The 20,297-nt window shown below is 44.9% G+C and overlaps 1 protein-coding gene across 4 annotated transcripts in view; it reads left to right on the forward strand.

The window, feature by feature from the left end:
- Positions 1-20,297, forward strand: part of LOC129851167 (kazrin-like) — a 443,431-nt gene that overhangs the window by 277,840 nt on the left and 145,294 nt on the right. The window contains exon 1 of one of the 4 annotated variants that reach the window (XM_055917516.1): positions 3,208-3,329. The exons of the other annotated variants lie outside the window; for them this stretch is intronic. Coding sequence (XP_055773491.1) covers positions 3,275-3,329 — 55 coding nt within the window. The 5' untranslated portion in view covers positions 3,208-3,274. Of the gene's footprint in view, positions 1-3,207; positions 3,330-20,297 lie in introns of those variants that run through there. 4 annotated transcript variants of the gene reach the window in all.

The following is a 20,297-nucleotide window of genomic DNA, read 5'->3' on the forward strand; positions in this document are numbered from 1 at the left end:
GCTACCGTCTCACTTGGCAAAAAGCCTGAGAAAATGCAGAGCGCCAAATTAAAATGAATTACTATGAAAATTACTATAAAATCAAACTTTCATTAAATCACACATGAAAGATACCAAATTAAAGCTACACTGGTTGTGAATCCAGCCAACATGCCAGAATTCAAATAGGCTTTTCGACGAAAGCATATGATGCTATTATCTGAGGATAGAACCATTGTAAACAAAGAGAGATACGCATATTACAACCCTTCAGGCGCGACACAAAACGCAGAAATAAAAATATAATTCATGCCTTACCTTTGACGAGCTTCTGTTGTTGGCACTCCAATATGTCCCATAAACATCACAAATGGTACTTTTGTTCGATTACTTCCATTGATATATATCCAAAATGTCAATTTATTTGGCGCGTTTGATCCAGAAAAACACAGTTTCCCACTTACTCAAACGTTACGACAAAATATCTCAAAGGTTACCTGTAAACTTTGCCAAAAAATGTCAAACTACTTTTGTAATACAACTTTAGGTCTTTTTATTACGTTAATAATCGATAAAATTGAAGACGGGATGATCTGTGTTCGGAGGAAAACAATATGTAGCATGCTTTCTGGTCTCGCGCCTCTAACAAACCTGACACGTTGAGTGACTCTCGTTCAAGATGACCGTACTTCTTCATTACACAAAGGAATAACCTCAACCAATTTCTCAGGACTGTTGACATCCAGTGGAAGCCGTAGGAACTGCAAGCAGGTCGCTTAGAAATCTGGTTTCCCAATGAAAAATAATTGAAAAGAGAGTGACCTCAAAAAAACTCAATCTGAATGGTTTGTCCTCTGGGTTTCGCCTGCTAAATAAGTTATGTTATACTCACAGACATGATTCAAACAGTTTTAGAAACTTCAGAGTGTTTTCTATCCAAATCTACTAACAATATGCATATCATATCTTCTGGGGAGGAGTAGCTGGCAGTTGAATTTGGGTATGCTTTTCATCCAAACGTGAAAATGCTACCCCCTACCCTAGAGAAGTTAACATGGGAAAAACTAAATACATTATGTTTTCAAGTTCTCATAAGATTGACTCAGATTGATTACATCTTCACTCATCAGATGGTTCTATAATTGAACAAGTCCCTGCTTACAAATACCTTTGCATTCGTATTGACAAGGATTTAAAGTTTAAAAAGCGAATGAAGCGAATGAAGCTAAGATTTAAAGTGTTAAAAAAAAATTGAAACAGATCTAGCCTTTCTAGTCAGCAGGAAGCAGATTGTGCAGTCAACCCTTTTACCTGTTTTTGATTATGGTGCTACTATTTATCAAAGCTGCCTCTATTCTTAAACCACTGTGTGCCGTTTATCATAGCACCCTTCGTTTTATCACAGGATACTGTTTTATTATTCATCAATGTATTCTTTGCCAAGATGTTGGATGGGCCTCTTTAAAGTCACATAGATCACATCGTTACACTCTTTTTGTTTACAAAGCCCTGCTCTATAAGCTTCTGACTTACCTAACATCACTTAGAATGACAAGTTATCAAACTCTACAGAGTTACAGTAGGTAAATTGGCCATTAGTTTCCTTACACCCTATGTTTGGAATAATCTCCACAAGACGTTTTGTTGGATGCTTTAACATCCCTAGGGCAATTCAGACAGCTGACAGAGGATTTTTATAATAAAGAATGTGTTTGTTTTAAATGACTGTGTTTTGTATCTTAATGTGTATTTAATGTGTATATTGTCTATATTTATGTTTATCTATACTTGCCTGTTGTATGTCTTTGTTTTTGGATTGTGCAGGGCTCATTTGTAAAAGAGACTTTAGTCTCAATTTGACTTCCCCGTTGAAATAAAGGTAATTAAATACAATTCCATTCCAACCATTACAATGAGCCCGTCCTCCTATAGCTCCTCCCACTCTCTGGTTTGCAGGGTTGTTATCCAGTCAAACAATATCACAATGTCCTAAGGAGCCTCACTAACTGACATCTATAAGTGGCTGCAGGTTCAACTAATTCTCTAGTCAACTAATTCTTACTTTCACCTCCCACACACTAGCTTTCAGGGACCACCGGCTGTATGTATGCCAGGAGGGTTATATGTTGAGATCTGTGGCTAGACTCCTACTCAAAATCCCTTAACATTGCTGTCTCTGATCAAGATATCAAAGGATTACAGCAATGTTTTCTGAGGCATTACATATTTCTCCATGTCACAATCAGGTATTAGCTCTCTAATACACATTCTATATGATTGAGGCCCGTTCCTGTAGGTTCATGCTCTACAACATCCGCAGAGTACGACCCTGCCTCACACAGGAAGCGGCGCAGGTCCTAATCCAGGCACTTGTCATCTCCCGTCTGGATTACTGCAACTCGCTGCTGGCTGGGCTCCCTGCCTGTGCCATTAAACCCCTACAACTCATCCAGAACGCCGCAGCCCGTCTGGTGTTCAACCTTCCCAAGTTCTCTCACGTCACCCCGCTCCTCCGCTCTCTCCACTGGCTTCCAGTTGAAGCTCGCATCCGCTACAAGACCATGGTGCTTGCCTACGGAGCTGTGAGGGGAACGGCACCTCAGTACCTTCAGGCTCTGATCAGGCCCTACACCCAAACAAGGGCACTGCGTTCATCCACCTCTGGCCTGCTCGCCTCCCTACCACTGAGGAAGTACAGTTCCCGCTCAGCCCAGTCAAAACTGTTCGCTGCTCTGGCCCCCCAATGGTGGAACAAACTCCCTCACGACGCCAGGACAGCGGAGTCAATCACCACCTTCCGGAGACACCTGAAACCCCACCTCTTCAAGGAATACCTAGGATAAAGCAATCCTTCTGCCCCCCCCCCCCCCCCCCCTCCCTTAAAAGATCTGATGCACTATTGTAAAGTGGCTGTTCCACTGGATGTCATAAGGTGAATGCACCAATTTGTAAGTCGCTCTGGATAAGAGCGTCTGCTAAATGACTTAAATGTAAATGTAAATGATTACACTGTGTAGTGGTGTCGTGGCTCGTGATTAGCTGGGAGGCGGGTGTCTTTGACCCAGAGAGAGATGGTCCATCTGGCGTGCAGTCTGACCCCTGGTGTGGTCGTTAGGGGGTGGGGCGGGGCGGAACAGGGTGGGAGTCACCAGCAGGAGGCTGAGGAGGACAGGAGAGGTGGGGGATGGGGGCGGGCGCGGGGACAGATTGCCATGCATCCCTCATCTGGGTTATGCAAACGGTAGTAGCAGGGAAGGAGGACATGGACTTCTCCTTGGTGTGAAGGGAAGAGTGGATGTGGCGGCCTAGCTGTGTTCTGTGGGAGCTGGATGGAGGGGACGTGATTGGAGGTAAAGCAGGAAACGTACAGCCTCTGTCTCAGTCAGACAGGACTAGAGTAGCATCAGTCGGCTAATCCTGCGCTGGATGGAGGATATGTACAGGTCTCATTACATTACTACGCAGGCTTTGTTTTGGTCACTTCTCAGTCACATCTCTGAGCAGTATTCTCTTCAGACTGTACTGTAGAAAAGGCTTTAAAATGAGACCGGTGCATTTGATACATCTTGTAATGGGATCCGCGCAGATATACTGTATACTGAAACATGTGATGCTATTATTTAGCCTTGAGATCAGCGATATGCAGACATCTAATATGGCAGCTCACTGTCCTAAACTCAGGTGCGAGGGTGTGTGCGTGCATGTGTGCATTCGTGTTTGTGTGTGTCAAGAGGATGGTTACAGACAGATTGGGTGAGTGTCGACATGATGACAGAAACAGGAAGTGGATAGAGGAGGATGACTCATCCATACTGTCAAGTGCCTCTGAGAAGGTGTAACCACAGTGTGATCTAAATGGATGAGGACTGAGCGGGGTCTCTTTCTCTCTCTCTCTCTCTCGCTCTTTCTCTCTCTCTCAGAGGCTTTGAATGGCCTCATGCACAGATGAGGGAATTTCCTGTAATAGACTTCTGATTGAGGAATTTGCCTTTTGAGCACATACTGTAAGATCCGCTAAGGTTCTCAAGATAAGCCTGTTACTTCTATCGTCCGCCCTCAGGCAACGATCAGCAGCCCACTAAATGTATGTATTTTGTTCTAATTTGGTGACTTTACCCTTTTCAGAAATTCCTAAGCCGTAAATTAGCCTGCGATACTCCTATCTCATTTATCAAACAGCAGAATGACATTTTAGGGCAAGGATCCGGTGTTGCAGTACACTGCTCAGATGAGAGCTGGTTAGTTTAGGAAAGAAGCAACAATAACCGGCTCGTTGATCGAGTTACTTGACAGGAGGTGTGAGCGTTCTGGTTGGATTGGTTGGGTATTGCCATTTGTTCACTTTGTTTGTGATTCCGTTTACGGCTTTTAGAACTATGAGCAGCTGTGTTGTTTAATGATAGCTGTTAAAGTTCAAGGTAAAAGTGTTCTTTCATGGTAGTTGTGAGAACTGCGTGTGATAGTAATGTGTAGTACAATGGAGGTTGGGGGAGCTGGGGTCTAATAGTACTGTTTAATGAGAGTTTGGAGTTGTGTGTGTGGTGAGCTTTGGGAGTTGTGTGTGGTAGTTGTTATTGAACAGTACTTCTGAGGGCTCTGTCTTTTTAATGCCGTATATCAATCACAAGTTAGCTTTCCTTCTCATCAGTCATGCTGTATTACATAGGCTTTAGTTTCTCTGCAGTTCTTTACCACTTTCTATAGAGAGAAGATTAAAGTTTAAGCCTATTGTTGCCTGTGCAGCTGTTGCTAAGCAACTACCATTGGATGGTATGCCGCAGAGGAACATAATAAGTTATGTTTGTCGGACTCCATTTAACCTTTGCTATCACAATGAGTTTCAAAGTTGCTGCTAGCTTCCAGTCGTTGTGAATAACAAACCAGTATGTGTTTATGACCTGTGACTGTGTATATCAGGGATGAGCAACTGGTGGCTGGACACTTTTTTAGGCCCGCGGATCCATTTCCAATTATTACGATTTTTTTTGTGAACTTACTGTTGAGAGTTAGAATAATAGAACACAAAAGGTGAAATTTCAAAATGTGGTTGTGCATCAGCAGTTTTTCTCTTGTTATGTCAGTCACTGACATTTACTCAATTAGCCCATTTCAGCTAACATTTTTTAGATTGGTAAATTCATCTAATGGCCAGCTATTTAAACTTTTAATAATCGTGTGCGAATTACAGACCGTGGCCCCCCATTGATTTTGTTAGTCACTCTCATGCAGATATCATATTAAATAAAAAATGCAAACATTTCTCTCCACCCTATGGCAAAGTATGTAGAACAGCAGGAAATTAGGTGTAAACCTGGACATTTTTCTCTCTGCTCCAAAGCAAAATGTGTAGAATTGTATGGGGTCAATTTCACTCCATATGTATTGAATTCAAAATAAAATAATTTGTGAACATGAAAAATAAAGTTCAGAATGTAAACATTATATTTTCAAGGACGGGTGAAATAATGGATGTTGAAATCAAAAACCAAACAATTGAAAGAAAAATCTATAGAATTGTAAACAAAAATAAGACATCAAAACAAAACCCCAAAACTTGTAAGCAAATTATTTTAAAGCGGTCCCGTGTGGCTCAGTTCGTAGAGCATGGCGCTTGTAACGCCAGGGTTGTGGGTTCATTTCCCACGGGGGGACCAGGGTTCAATTCCCACGGGGGGACCAGGATGAATACGTATGAACTTTCCAATTTGTAAGTCGCTCTGGATAAGAGCGACTGCTAAATGATGTAAATGTAATGTAAATGAGAGCAAACCTCTATGACAAATGATTGAAAAAAATATTGCAAAAATTGTTTTCGGTTAAACTTTCCCAGCAACCAATCCTATTGAATACATTTTGCCTACATTTGCTCTTGCCTGCATGTACTACCTTTGTTGCTTGTATCTTTGCTTTTAATGTCTGTTTCTTTGCTTTCAAAGCCCGTCTTTTCGATTGCGAGTTTTGTCATAATTTTTCTTTGAAGAGCGGGGTTTAGAGGGAGGTGTAGACAATGAGTCTCCATTGACCCCATAGAATTGCAGCACACATGCTTTAGAACTGCAGCACGTTCTCTACACAATGTGGGTACGCAGACCTGCGAGCCACTGTGGCCACTCATGATGAGTTCAGATTTTTTGTGAGCCCCACCCCCATCAAAGTTGCCCATTCCTGATCCCGCAGTATCACTGATGTCACAGATTAACTTAGACAGTCACAAGTGCACTAGAAGAGTGGAGATCGGGATGCACTGTAAAACAGCTAGTCCTTCCCAAATCAAATCAAATTGTATTTGTCACATGCGCAAAAATTACAACACCTTATAGTGAAATGCTTACTTACAAGCCCTTAAACAACAATGCAGTTTTAAGAAAATAAAAAATAAAAAAGTAAGAGATATGAATAACAAATGATTAAAGAGCAGCAGTAAATAACAATAGCGGAGCTATATACAGGGGGTACCAGTACAGAGTCAATGTGCGGGGCCACCGGTGTCAAGGTAATTGAGGTAATATGTACATATAGGTAGAGTTATTAAAGTGACTATGCATAGATAATGACAGAGAGTAGCAGCAGCGTTCCAGAGGGGGGGGGGGGGGGCAATGCAAATAGCCTGGGTAGCCATTTGATTAGCTGTTCAGGAGTTTTATGGCTTGGGGGTAGAAGCTATTTAGGAGCCTCTTGGCCCTAGACTAGGGCGCTCCGGCGCTCGGTACCTCCGGCGCTCGGTACCAGAGAGAACAGTCTATGACTAGGGTGGCTGGAGTCTTTAACAAGTTTTAGGGCCTTCCTCTGACACCGCTTGGTATAGAGGTCCTGAATGGAAGGAAGCTTGGCCCCGGTGATGTACTGGACCGTACGCACTACCCTCTGTAGTGCCTTGCGGTCGGAAGCCATACCAGGCAGTGATGCAACCCATCGGGATGCTCTTGATGGTGCAGCTATAGAACCTTCTGAGGAACCATGCCATATCTTTTCAGTCTCCTAAGGGGGAATAGGTTTTGTCGTGCCCTCATGACTGTCTTGGTGTGCTTGGACCATGTTCGTTTGTTGGTGTTGTGGACCACAAGGAACTTGAAGCTCTCAACCTGCTCCACTACAGCCCCGTTGATGAAAATGGGTGAGTGCTCGGTTCTCCTTTTCCTGTCGTCCATAATCATCTCCTTTGTCTTGCTCACGTTGAGGGAGAGGTTGTTGTCCTTGCACCACATGATCAGGTCTCTGACCTCCTCCCTATAGGCTGTCTCATCGTTGCGGTGATCAGGCCTACCACTGTTGTGTCATCAGCAAACTTAATGATGGTGTTGGAGTCATGCCTGGCCGTGCCGTATCTGTGGGTCTGCAGACACTAGCTTGGCAGATTCATTGAATTTATCAGGTCTTACTACTCAGCCATTTGGTTCAAACTGGAGCAACAGAATTATGAAATCTAGGTAATATGGGATTCTTACTACCACAGATGGATGATGAAGTAGAGGTTGAATTGAAGGTTGAATTTGAGGGTTCATAAGAGGCATTCAGTACCGTACTTCCATTTCACACAAGAAACAGAGAACACATAGACAGGCAAGCAACCCTTAGTTTCTGGCATGCGACTAGTAACTCTACAACAAGGGAACCGTAAATTGATCTGAGGTGTTGAGTGGAATGTAACAGTCTTTTTGTGTACGCATGGCCAGCTGCTCTGTAGGAAGATGGCCTGGATGAATCTGGTTTGAATTAAAAACTCAACCGAGAGCTCACTCGTAGTTCATTAATCTGAGCTCATATCAGGGGGCAGAGGTGCAGAGTAACTCCAGTCTATCTTAACCTGCCAACCTGTCCCCAGGGAGGTGGCTGCTGCCTCAGGGAGTCACAAGGCATGAACAGCAGTAGATGTCACTGTAGTGTAATTTGTGACCGACTGGCTCGATTTGGTCTCATGTAACAAAATTTGAAATGGTGTTTTTAACATTGGATAAAAGTAGAGACTCAGAGCTAGAAAATTGTATATCATACACTACAGTTAGAAACAACGGGAAAGTAATTCTGCTTTGAAAGTTGCTAAACGTGTAACCTCATTTTTGAGAAAATGGCCTTTGAATATTTTGGTACCTACTGGAGAGCTCTTGCATCGTTCATACTCTCTTAAGCTTTAGCCCCACCCATCTCTTTAAGGGTTGATCCGAGCGTTCTGTCCTAACAACAGCAGTCAAGCACCAAAACTAACTGGCTAACGTTGGCTAGCTACTTACAGTTACAAATGAGATAACAGCTCTCTGACCATTTAGCTCACCCTAGCAGAGCTGATTAGCCTATTTTTATGTTATCCTTTTTATGTTATGCCACTATGCTGCTGGCAACAATTTATGTTTTTTTGCCAACATTTACTGACACCGGCCATATTCAATGGGTGTTGAGCGTTCGTAAATTCTTCAGTTATTCTGCACTCTGGAAAACACAGACGAGAGTGCTCTGAAATCATAGTTGATAGCCACAGTGAAATTACCAGCTACGTCTATCACAGAGACATTCTATTGAAATGATTACTTGCATAGTGGCTAGCTAGCTACGTAAACAATGAACCATAATCCCAACTCATAACGTTACTACCCTGCATGAATCTGCAGGTAGCTAACCAACCAGGTTCAATGTTAGCTAGCTAATGTTAGGATATAACTAGCAAAGCAAACAGCTCTGAGATACGAATAATATTACTACAGTCGTGGCCAAAAGTTTTGAGATTGACACAAATATTAATTTTCACAAAGTCTGCTGCCTCAGTTTGTATGATGGCAATTTGCATATACTCCAGAATGTTATGAAGAGTGATCAGATGAATTGCAATTAATTGAAAAGTCCCTCTTTGCCATGCAAATGAACTGAATCCCCCAAAAACATTTCCACTGCATTTCAGCCCTGCCACAAAAGGACCAGCTGACATCATGTCAGTTATTCTCTCGTTAACACATGTGTGAATGTTGACGAGGACAAGGCTGGAGATCACTCTGTCATGCTGATTGAGTTCGAATAACAGACAGGAAGCTTCAAAAGGAGGAAGGTGCTTGGAATCATTGTTCTTCCTCTGTCAACCATGGTTACCTGCAAGGAAACACGTGCCGTCATCATTGCTTTGCACAAAAAGGGCTTCACAGGCAAGGATATTGCTGCCAGTAAGATTGCACCTAAATCAACCATTTATCGGATCATCAAGAACTTCAAGGAGAGCGGTTCAATTGTTGTGAAGAAGGCTTCATGGTACCCAAGAAAGTCCAGCAACCGCCACAACCGCCTCCTAAAGTTGATTCAGCTGTGGGATCGGGGCACCACCAGTACAGAGCTTGCTCAGGAATGGCAGCAGGCAGGTGTGAGTGCATCTGCATGCAGAGTGATGTGAAGACTTTTGGAGGATGGCCTGGTGTCAAGAAGGGCAGCAAAGAAGCCACTTCTCTCCAGGAAAAACATCAGGGACAGACTGATATCCTGCAAAAAGTACAGGGATTGGACTGCTGAGAACTGGAGTAAAGTCATTTTCTCTGATGAATCCCCTTTCCGATTATTTGGGACATCCGGAAAAAAGCTTGTCCGGAGAAGACAAGGTGAGCACTACCATCAGTCCTGTGTCATGCCAACAGTAAAGCATCCTGAGACCATTCATGTGTGAGGTTGCTTCTCAGCCAAGGGAGTGCGCTCACTCAGAATTTTGCCTCAGAACACAGCCATGAATAAAGAATGGTACCAACACATCCTCCGAGAACAACTTCTCCCAACCATCCAGGAACAGTTTGGTGACGAACAATGCCTTTTCCAGCATGATGGAGCACCTTGCCATCATGCTGGAAGGCAAAAGTGATAACTTATTGGCTCGGGGAACAAAACATCAATATTTTGGGTCCATGGCCAGGAAACTCCCCAGACCTTAATCCCATTGAGAACGTGTGGTCAATCCTCAAGAGGCGGGTGGACAAACAAAACCCCACAAATTTTGACAAACTCTAAGCATTGATTATGCAAGAATGGGCTGCCATCAGTCAGGATGTGGCCCAGAAGTTAATTGACAGCATGCCAGGGCGGATTGCAGAGGTCTTGAAAAAGAAGGGTCAACACTGCAAATATTGACTCTTTGCATCAACTTCATGTAATTGTCAATAAAAGACACTTATGAAATGCTTGTAATTATACTTCAGTATTCCGTAGTAACATCTGACAAAAATATCTAAATACACGGAAGCAGCAAACTTTGTTGAAATTAATATTTGTGTCATTCTCAAAACTTTTGGCCACGACTGTGACCATACATGTAACGTTAGCTAGCTGACCTAACAACAGCAGTCACGTACCCAAGCTAACTGGCTAACATTGGCTAGCTTGCTAGCTACTTCCAGACACAAATGAGAGAACACCTCACTGACCATTTTAATCACCCTATTGAAATGGATACTTGCATAGTGGAGTCTTTTGTTAAGACATGTAGCTAGCTAGATAAAGAATTAACCATAATCCCAACTCATGACGTTACTACCCTGCATGAATCTGCAGGTAGCTAACCAACCAGGTTCAATCTTAGCTAGCTAACATTAGGCTATAACTAGCAATGCAAATGGCTCTGAGATACAAATAATGTTAATATACAGATCATACACGTAATGTTAGCTAGCAAGCCAGCCAGCTAATGTTAGCTAGCTAGCTAACAGTACACTTTAATTTGAAATGAAAATGGCTTTCTGTCAAAATAAGAAATGTGTAGTATCTGAAAACGTAGCTACCTAGACTATCTTACCCCTATAGATCATGGATGGATGCTTCTCCTTGTCACGTATGCCATGGTTGCCGTTAGTTTGAAGATGTAATCCGGAGACAGGTGTTTTCTCCATCTCCTTAGCTATCATACTCTAATTCCACTGCTTTCAAAATTCGGTCCTTCAGTAAGTGGAGAGCAACACTTATGCAGTTCTACTACATGATATGTTAAAAAAACAGCGTTAGACAGTATCAGAACTCAGGATAAGACCCAGATGCAGACAGCTAGAATCACAGATGTTTATTGACCCAAACAGGGGGCAGGCAAAAGACAGGTCAAGGGCAGGCAGTGGTTCGTAATTGGGTCAGAGTCGGGAAGGTACAGAATGGCAGGCAGGCTCGGTGTCATGGCAGGCAGAATGGTCAGAACCGGGGAAACTAGGAAACAGAAACTTAAGAAGACGGGAAAGAACGCTGGTAAGACCAGATAAGACAAGACAAACTGGCAACAAACATACAGAGAACACAGGTATAAATTCACAGAGGATAATGGGGAAGATGGGCGACACCTGGAGTGGGGTGGAGACGAGCACAAAGACAGGTAAAACCTATCAGGGTGTGACAGACATGACAGACGGAACCCCACTAACCTACCGACGGAAACTCACGAGGTATCTACAAACAGACCTCCATCCTATGCTGCTACCGATAGCCATATACTCGGCCAGCTGTCTGGATCGCCACGACTCCAACCAACCTCTACTCACTGGACCCTTATTGATCACTCGATTAGCATGCCTCTCCTTAATGTAAATATGCCTTGTCCATTGCTGTTCTGGTTAGTGTTTATTGGCTTATTTCACTGTAGAGATTCTAGCCCTGCTCTCTATACCATATCCAACCTCTCAGTTCCACCACCCACATATGCGATGACATCACCTGGTTTCAATGATGTTTCTAGAGACAATATCTCTCTCATCATCACTCAATACCTAGGTTTACCTCCACTGTATTCACATCCTACCATACCTTTGTCTGTACATTACTCCTTTAAACTATTTTATCGCCCCCAGAAACCTCCTTTTACTCTCTGCTCTAGTAGCTCTAGGCGACCAATTCTCATAGCTTTTAGCCGTACCCTTATCCTACTCCTACTCTGTTCCTCTGGTGATGTAGAGGTGAATCCAGGCCCTGCAGTACCTGGCTCCACTCCTATTCCCCAGGCGCTCTCTTTTGATGACTTCTGTAACCGTAATAGCCTTGGCTTCATGCATGTTAACATTAGAAGCCTCCTCCCTAAGTTTGTTTTGTTCACTGCTTTAGCACACTCTGCCAACCCGGATGTTTTAGCCGTGTCTGAATCCTGGCTTAGAAAGACCACCAAAAATTCAGACATTTTCATCCCCAATTACAAGATCTTCAGGCAAGATAGAACGGCCAAAGGGGGCGGTGTTGCAATCTACTGCAAAGACTGCCTGCAGAGTTCTGTTATACTATCCAGGTCTGTTCCCAAACAATTTGAACTTCTACTTTTAAAAATCCACCTCTCTAAAAACAAGTCTCTCACCGTTGCCGCCTGCTATAGACCACCCTCTGCCCCCAGCTGTGCTCTGGACACTATATGTGAACTGATTGCCCCCCATCTATCTTCAGAGCTCGTGCTGCTAGGCGACCTAAATTTGAACATGCTCAACACCCCAGCCACCCTACAATCTAAGCTTGATGCCCTCAATCTCACACAAATTATCAATGAACCTACCAGGTACCACCCCAATTCCGTAAACACGGGTACCCTCATAGATATCATCCTAACAAACTTGCCCTCCAAATACACCTCTGCTGTTTTCAACCAAGATCTCAGCGATCACTGCCTCATTGCCTGCATCCGTAATGGGTCAGCGGTCAAACGACCTCCACTCATCACTGTCAAACGCTCCCTGAAACACTTCAGCGAGCAGGCCTTTCTAATCGACCTGGCCGGGGTATCCTGGAAGGATATTGATCTCATCCCGTCAGTAGAGGATGCCTGGTCATTTTTTTTAAATGCCTTCCTCACCATCTTGAATAAGCATGCCCCATTCAAGAAATTTAGAACCAGGAACAGATATAGCCCTTGGTTCTCTCCTGACCTGACTGCCCTTAACCAACAGAAAAACATCCTATGGCGTTCTGCATTAGCATCGAACAGCCCCCGTGATATGCAACTTTTCAGGGAAGCCAGAAACCAATATACACAGGCAGTTAGAACAGCCAAGGCTAGCTTTTTCAAGCAGAAATTTGCTTCCTGCAACACAAATTCAAAAAAGTTCTGGGACACCGTAAAGTCCATGGAGAATAAGAACACCTCCTCCCAGCTTCCAACCGCTCTGAAGATAGGAAACACTATCACCACCGACAAATCCACTATAATTGAGAATTTCAATAAGCATTTTTCTACGGCTGGCCATGCTTTCCACCTGGCTACCCCTACCCCGGACAACAGCACTGCCCTCCCCTCTGCTACTCGCCCAAGCCTTCCCCATTTCTCTTTCTCCCAAATACAGTCAGCTGATGTTCTAAATGAGCTTCAAAATCTGGACCCTTACAAATCAGCCGGGCTAGATAATCTGGACCCTTTCTTTCTAAAACTATCTGCTGAAATTGTTGCCACCCCTATTACTAGCCTCTTCAACCTCTCTTTCGTGTCGTCTGAGATCCCCAAAGATTGGAAAGCAGCTGCGGTTATCCCCCTCTTCAAAGGGGGGGACACCCTTGACCCTAACTGCTACAGACCTATATCTATCCTACCCTGCCTTTCTAAGGTCTTCGAAAGCCAAGTCAACAAACAGATTACCGACCATTTCGAATCCCACCACACCTTCTCCGCTATGCAATCTGGTTTCAGAGCTGGTCATGGGTGCACCTCAGCCACGCTCAAGGTCATAAACGATATCGTAACCGCCATCGATAGGAAGCAATACTGTGCAGCCGTATTCATTGACCTGGCCAAGGCCTTTGACTCTGTCAATCACCACATCCTCATTGGCAGACTCGACAGCCTTGGTTTCTCTAATGATTGCCTCGCCTGGTTCACCAACTACTTCTCTGATCGAGTTCAGTGTGTCAAATCGGAGGGTCTGTTGTCCGGGCCTCTGGCAGTCTCTATGGGGGTGCCACAGGGTTCAATTCTTGGACCGACTCTCTTCTCTGTTTACATCAATGATGTCGCTCTTGCTGCTGGTGATTCTCTGATCCACCTCTACGCAGACGACACTATTCTGTATACTTCTGGCCCTTCTTTTGACACTGTTTTAACAACCCTCCAGGCGAGCTTCAATGCCATACAACTCTCCTTCCGTGGCCTCCAACTGCTCTTAAATACAAGTAAAACCAAATGCATGCTCTTCAACCGATCGCTGCCTGCTCCTGCCCGCCTGTCCAACATCACTACTTTGGACGGCTCTGACTTAGAATATGTGGACAACTACAAATACCTAGGTGTCTGGTTAGACTGTAAACTCTCCTTCCAGACTCACATCAAACATCTCCAATCCAAAGTCAAATCTAGAATTGGCTTCCTATTCCGCAACAAAGCATCCTTTACTCATGCTGCCAAACATACCCTTGTAAAACTGACCATCCTACCAATCCTCGACTTCGGTGATGTCATTTACAAAATAGCCTCCAAAACCCTACTCAATAAATTGGATGCAGTCTATCACAGTGCCATCCGTTTTGTCACCAAAGCCCCATATACTACCCACCACTGCGACCTGTACACTCTCGTTGGCTGGCCCTCGCTTCATACTCGTCGCCAAACCCACTGGTTCCAGGTCATCTACAAGACCCTGCTAGGTAAAGTCCCCCCTTATCTCAGCTCGCTGGTCACCATAGCAGCACCTACCTGTAGCACGCGCTCCAGCAGGTATATCTCTCTAGTCACCCCCAAAACCAATTCTTCCTTTGGACGCCTCTCCTTCCAGTTCTCTGCTGCCAATGACTGGAACGAACTACAAAAATCTCTGAAACTGGAAACACCTATCTCCCTCACTAGCTTTAAGCACCAGCTGTCAGAGCAGCTCATAGATTACTGCACCTGTACATAACCCATCTACAATTTAGCCCAAACAACTACCTCTTTACCTACTGTATTTATTTATTAATTTATTTTGCTCCTTTGCACCCCATTATTTGTCTCTACTTTGCACCTTCTTCCACTGCAAACCAACCATTCCAGTGTTTTTTTAGTTTTTATTTGACTTGCTGTGTTGTACTCACTTCGCCTCCATGGCCTTTTATATTTTTATTTATTTATACATATATTTGTTTGCCTTCACCTCCCTTATCTCACCTCACTTGCTCACATTGTATATAGACTTATTTTTTTAATTTTTTCACTGTATTATTGACTATATGTTTGTTTTACTCAATGTATAACTATGTGTTGTTGTATGTGTCGAACTGCTTTGCTTTATCTTGGCCAGGTCGCTATTGTAAATGAGAACGTGTTCTCAATTTGCCTACCTGGTTAAATAAAGGTTAAATAAAAAAAAAAAAAAAAAAAATTACCTACACATACTGACCAGCTCAAATAGACAGAAGTGGGCTACATGGCAGACCAATCCGAACTCATCTCTCGGCATGTCCAGCCCACTCATTATCACAGCTAATCATGGCTAGCGGGAAGGTTGCTGGCTTTTTCTGTGGCTAAACCAACGTAAAAATGTAACAATTTTATTCGTATTTACAGATGGCATGCAAGTTTGTTATCAAGGCACATGAAAGTTCACATGTTCCAGAAGGCATTTCAGCCCAAAAACACATTTCGATAAAAAAATAAAAAGTTTACGTTCAAATGGCTCTCCTGATGTAGTGACCCACGACATACGCCTAGTTTCTTGAAACGGGTCACATTTAGTAAACTGTACTGTGTTGTTCTTTATGTGCACTGATCTGATCACACCACCTTCATCTACTGTATGTACAGGGATCAAGCTTCTGTCATGCTGGTATTATGGTATCTATGGACTGTGTGTGCCTTTCTTCCGCTGAGATGACATACTGTAGGTACTATATCTCTTTTAGACACCTCGGTCTCACTGCTCTGCATTGTTACTTTGACTTTCCTCTTCTTTCATTTAATATGCCCTTCAGAGTGCCAGCTGAATGCCATCCCAGGTGCTCTGTTCCGTTCAGAGTGCCAGCTGAATGCCATCCCAGGTGCTCTGCGCCCTTCAGAGTGCCAGCTGAATGCCATCCCAGGTGCTCTGTTCCATTCAGAGTGCCAGCTGAATGCAATCCCAGGTGCTCTGCGCCCTTCAGAGTGCCAGCTGAATGCCATCCCAGGTGCTCTGCGCCCTTCAGAGTGCCAGGTGAATGCCATCCCAGGTGCTCTGTGCCCTTCAGAGTGCCAGGTGAATGCCATCCCAGGTGCTCTGTGCCCTTCAGAGTCCCAGGTGAATGCCATCCCAGGTGCTCTGTGCCCTTCAGAGTGCCAGGTGAATGCCATCCCAGGTGCTCTGCGCCCTTCAGAGTCCCAGGTGAATGCCATCCCAGGTGCTCTGCGCCCTTCAGAGTGCCAGGTGAATGCCATCCCAGGTGCTCTGCTCTCATTACAGCACAGTCACTCTCCTGGGGGGACGGATCAGTGACCCAATAGAGAACTACCCTGATCAGTGACGCAGAACCATGGAGAGAGAGATAGGGATGGAGGGAGGGAAAGCGAGAGACTGCTGCAGGCACAGGAATAGGAGAGGCGGGTTGATAGTCATGGGTTGAAGGGGATTGAGTTTAGAAAGTCCAGAGAGGAGAGAGGGGATGGATTAGGACAGGTGTCACTGAAAGAGGGCAGCGATAGAAATAGTAGAGGCATGATTGCCATGATGGAAGGGATGGGCACTTGGGTAGTAGAGTGGTGACTCTCAGCAGCACTCTCATCTGCTACAGTAAATTAAGATGAGATCAATCTGTCAGTGTGCCACTAAGCCAGTGGACTATTGTCTGTGCTTAACAGTAATCACACAGATGTCATAGCTGAGAGAGACTGAGAGAGAGGTGGAGGTAGAGGAGACTGGTGAGCTGTATGTTCTCCTCTTCTCAGCTCTAAACAAATAGTATGTCTCAGGACTGTGTATGGATGGTCAGGGAGGGGTGGACACTGTGTACAAGCAGACATGCCACAGTCATCAGTAGACATGCCACAGTCATCAGCAGACATGCCACAGTCATCAGTAGACATGCCACAGTCATCAGTAGACATGCCACAGTCATCAGTAGACATGCCACAGTCATCAGTAGACATGCCACAGTCATCAGTAGACATGCCACAGTCATTAGTAGACATGCCACAGTCATCAGCAGACATGCCACAGTCATCAGCAGACATGCCACAGTCATCAGCAGACATGCCACAGTCATCAGTAGACATGCCACAGTCATTAGTAGACATGCCACAGTCATCAGTAGACATGCCACAGTCATCAGTAGACATGCCACAGTCATCAGTAGACATGCCACAGTCATCAGCAGACATGCCACAGTCATCAGCAGACATCCCACAGTCATCAGTAGACATGCCACAGTCATTAGTAGACATGCCACAGTCATCAGCAGACATCCCACAGTCATCAGTAGACATGCCACAGTCATTAGTAGACATGCCACAGTCATCAGTAGACATGCCACAGTCATCAGCAGACATGCCACAGTCATCAGTAGACATGCCACAGTCATCAGTAGACATGCCACAGTCATCAGCAGACATGCCACAGTCATCAGCAGACATGCCACAGTCATCAGTAGACATGCCACAGTCATCAGTAGACATGCCACAGTCATCAGCAGACATGCCACAGTCATCAGTAGACATGCCACAGTCATCAGTAGACATGCCACAGTCATCAGTAGACATGCCACAGTCATCAGTAGACATGCCACAGTCATCAGTAGACATGCCACAGTCATCAGTAGACATGCCACAGTCATCAGTAGACATGCCACAGTCATCAGTAGACATGCCACAGTCATTAGTAGACATGCCACAGTCATCAGCAGACATGCCACAGTCATCAGTAGACATGCCACAGTCATCAGCAGACATGCCACAGTCATTAGTAGACATGCCACAGTCATTAGTAGACATGCCACAGTCATCAGTAGACATGCCACAGTCATCAGCAGACATCCCACAGTCATCAGCAGACATCCCACAGTCATCAGCAGACATCCCACAGTCATCAGCAGACATGCCACAGTCATCAGCAGACATGCCACAGTCATCAGCAGACATGCCACAGTCATCAGCAGACATCCCACAGTCATCAGTAGACATGCCACAGTCATCAGTAGACATCCCACAGTCATCAGTAGACATGCCACAGTCATTAGTAGACATGCCACAGTCATCAGCAGACATGCCACAGTCATCAGCAGACATGCCACAGTCATCAGCAGACATGCCACAGTCATCAGCAGACATGCCACAGTCATCAGCAGACATCCCACAGTCATCAGTAGACATGCCACAGTAATCAGTAGACATGCCACAGTCATCAGCAGACATCCCACAGTCATCAGTAGACATGCCACAGTCATCAGTAGACATGCCACAGTAATCAGTAGACATGCCACAGTCATCAGCAGACATGCCACAGTCATCAGCAGACATGCCACAGTCATCAGCAGACATGCCACAGTCATCAGTAGACATGCCACAGTCATTAGTAGACATGCCACAGTCATCAGCAGACATCCCACAGTCATCAGTAGACATGCCACAGTCATCAGTAGACATGCCACAGTCATCAGTAGACATGCCACAGTCATCAGTAGACATGCCACAGTCATCAGTAGACATGCCACAGTCATCAGCAGACATGCCACAGTCATCAGCAGACATGCCACAGTCATCAGTAGACATGCCACAGTCATTAGTAGACATGCCACAGTCATCAGCAGACATGCCACAGTCATCAGTAGACATGCCACAGTCATCAGTAGACATGCCACAGTCATCAGCAGACATGCCACAGTCATCAGCAGACATGCCACAGTCATCAGCAGACATGCCACAGTCATCAGTAGACATGCCACAGTCATCAGCAGACATGCCACAGTCATTAGTAGACATGCCACAGTCATCAGTAGACATGCCACAGTCATCAGCAGACATGCCACAGTCATCAGCAGACATGCCACAGTCATTAGTAGACATGCCACAGTCATTAGTAGACATGCCACAGTCATTAGTAGACATCCCACAGTCATCAGTAGACATGCCACAGTCATTAGTAGACATGCCACAGTCATCAGCAGACATGCCACAGTCATCAGCAGACATGCCACAGTCATCAGTAGACATGCCACAGTCATCAGTAGACATGCCACAGTCATCAGCAGACATGCCACAGTCATTAGTAGACATGCCACAGTCATCAGCAGACATGCCACAGTCATCAGCAGACATGCCACAGTCATCAGCAGACATGCCACAGTCATCAGTAGACATGCCACAGTCATTAGTAGACATGCCACAGTCATCAGCAGACATGCCACAGTCATTAGTAGACATGCCACAGTCATCAGCAGACATGCCACAGTCATTAGTAGACATGCCACGGTCATTAGTAGACATGCCACAGTCATCAGTAGACATGCCACAGTCATCAGCAGACATGCCACAGTCATCAGTAGACATGCCACAGTCATCAGTAGACATGCCACAGTCATCAGTAGACATGCCACAGTCATTAGTAGACATGCCACAGTCATCAGCAGACATGCCACAGTCATCAGTAGACATGCCACAGTCATCAGTAGACATGCCACAGTCATCAGCAGACATGCCACAGTCATCAGCAGACATGCCACAGTCATCAGCAGACATGCCACAGTCATCAGTAGACATGCCACAGTCATCAGCAGACATGCCACAGTCATCAGCAGACATGCCACAGTCATCAGTAGACATGCCACAGTCATCAGTAGACATGCCACAGTCATCAGTAGACATGCCACAGTCATCAGCAGACATGCCACAGTCATTAGTAGACATGCCACAGTCATTAGTAGACATGCCACAGTCATCAGCAGACATGCCACAGTCATTAGTAGACATGCCACAGTCATCAGTAGACATGCCACAGTCATCAGTAGACATGCCACAGTCATCAGTAGACATGCCACAGTCATCAGTAGACATGCCACAGTCATTAGTAGACATGCCACAGTCATCAGCAGACATGCCACAGTCATTAGTAGACATGCCACAGTCATCAGCAGACATGCCACAGTCATCAGTAGACATGCCACAGTCATCAGTAGACATGCCACAGTCATCAGTAGACATGCCACAGTCATCAGCAGACATGCCACAGTCATTAGTAGACATGCCACAGTCATCAGTAGACATGCCACAGTCATTAGTAGACATGCCACAGTCATCAGTAGACATGCCACAGTCATCAGTAGACATGCCACAGTCATCAGCAGACATGCCACAGTCATTAGTAGACATGCCACAGTCATCAGTAGACATGCCACAGTCATCAGTAGACATGCCACAGTCATCAGTAGACATCCCACAGTCATCAGTAGACATCCCACAGTCATTAGTAGACATGCCACAG

Source organism: Salvelinus fontinalis, chromosome 3 (assembly GCF_029448725.1).
Source record: "Salvelinus fontinalis isolate EN_2023a chromosome 3, ASM2944872v1, whole genome shotgun sequence".
Lineage (NCBI taxonomy): Eukaryota > Metazoa > Chordata > Actinopteri > Salmoniformes > Salmonidae > Salvelinus > Salvelinus fontinalis.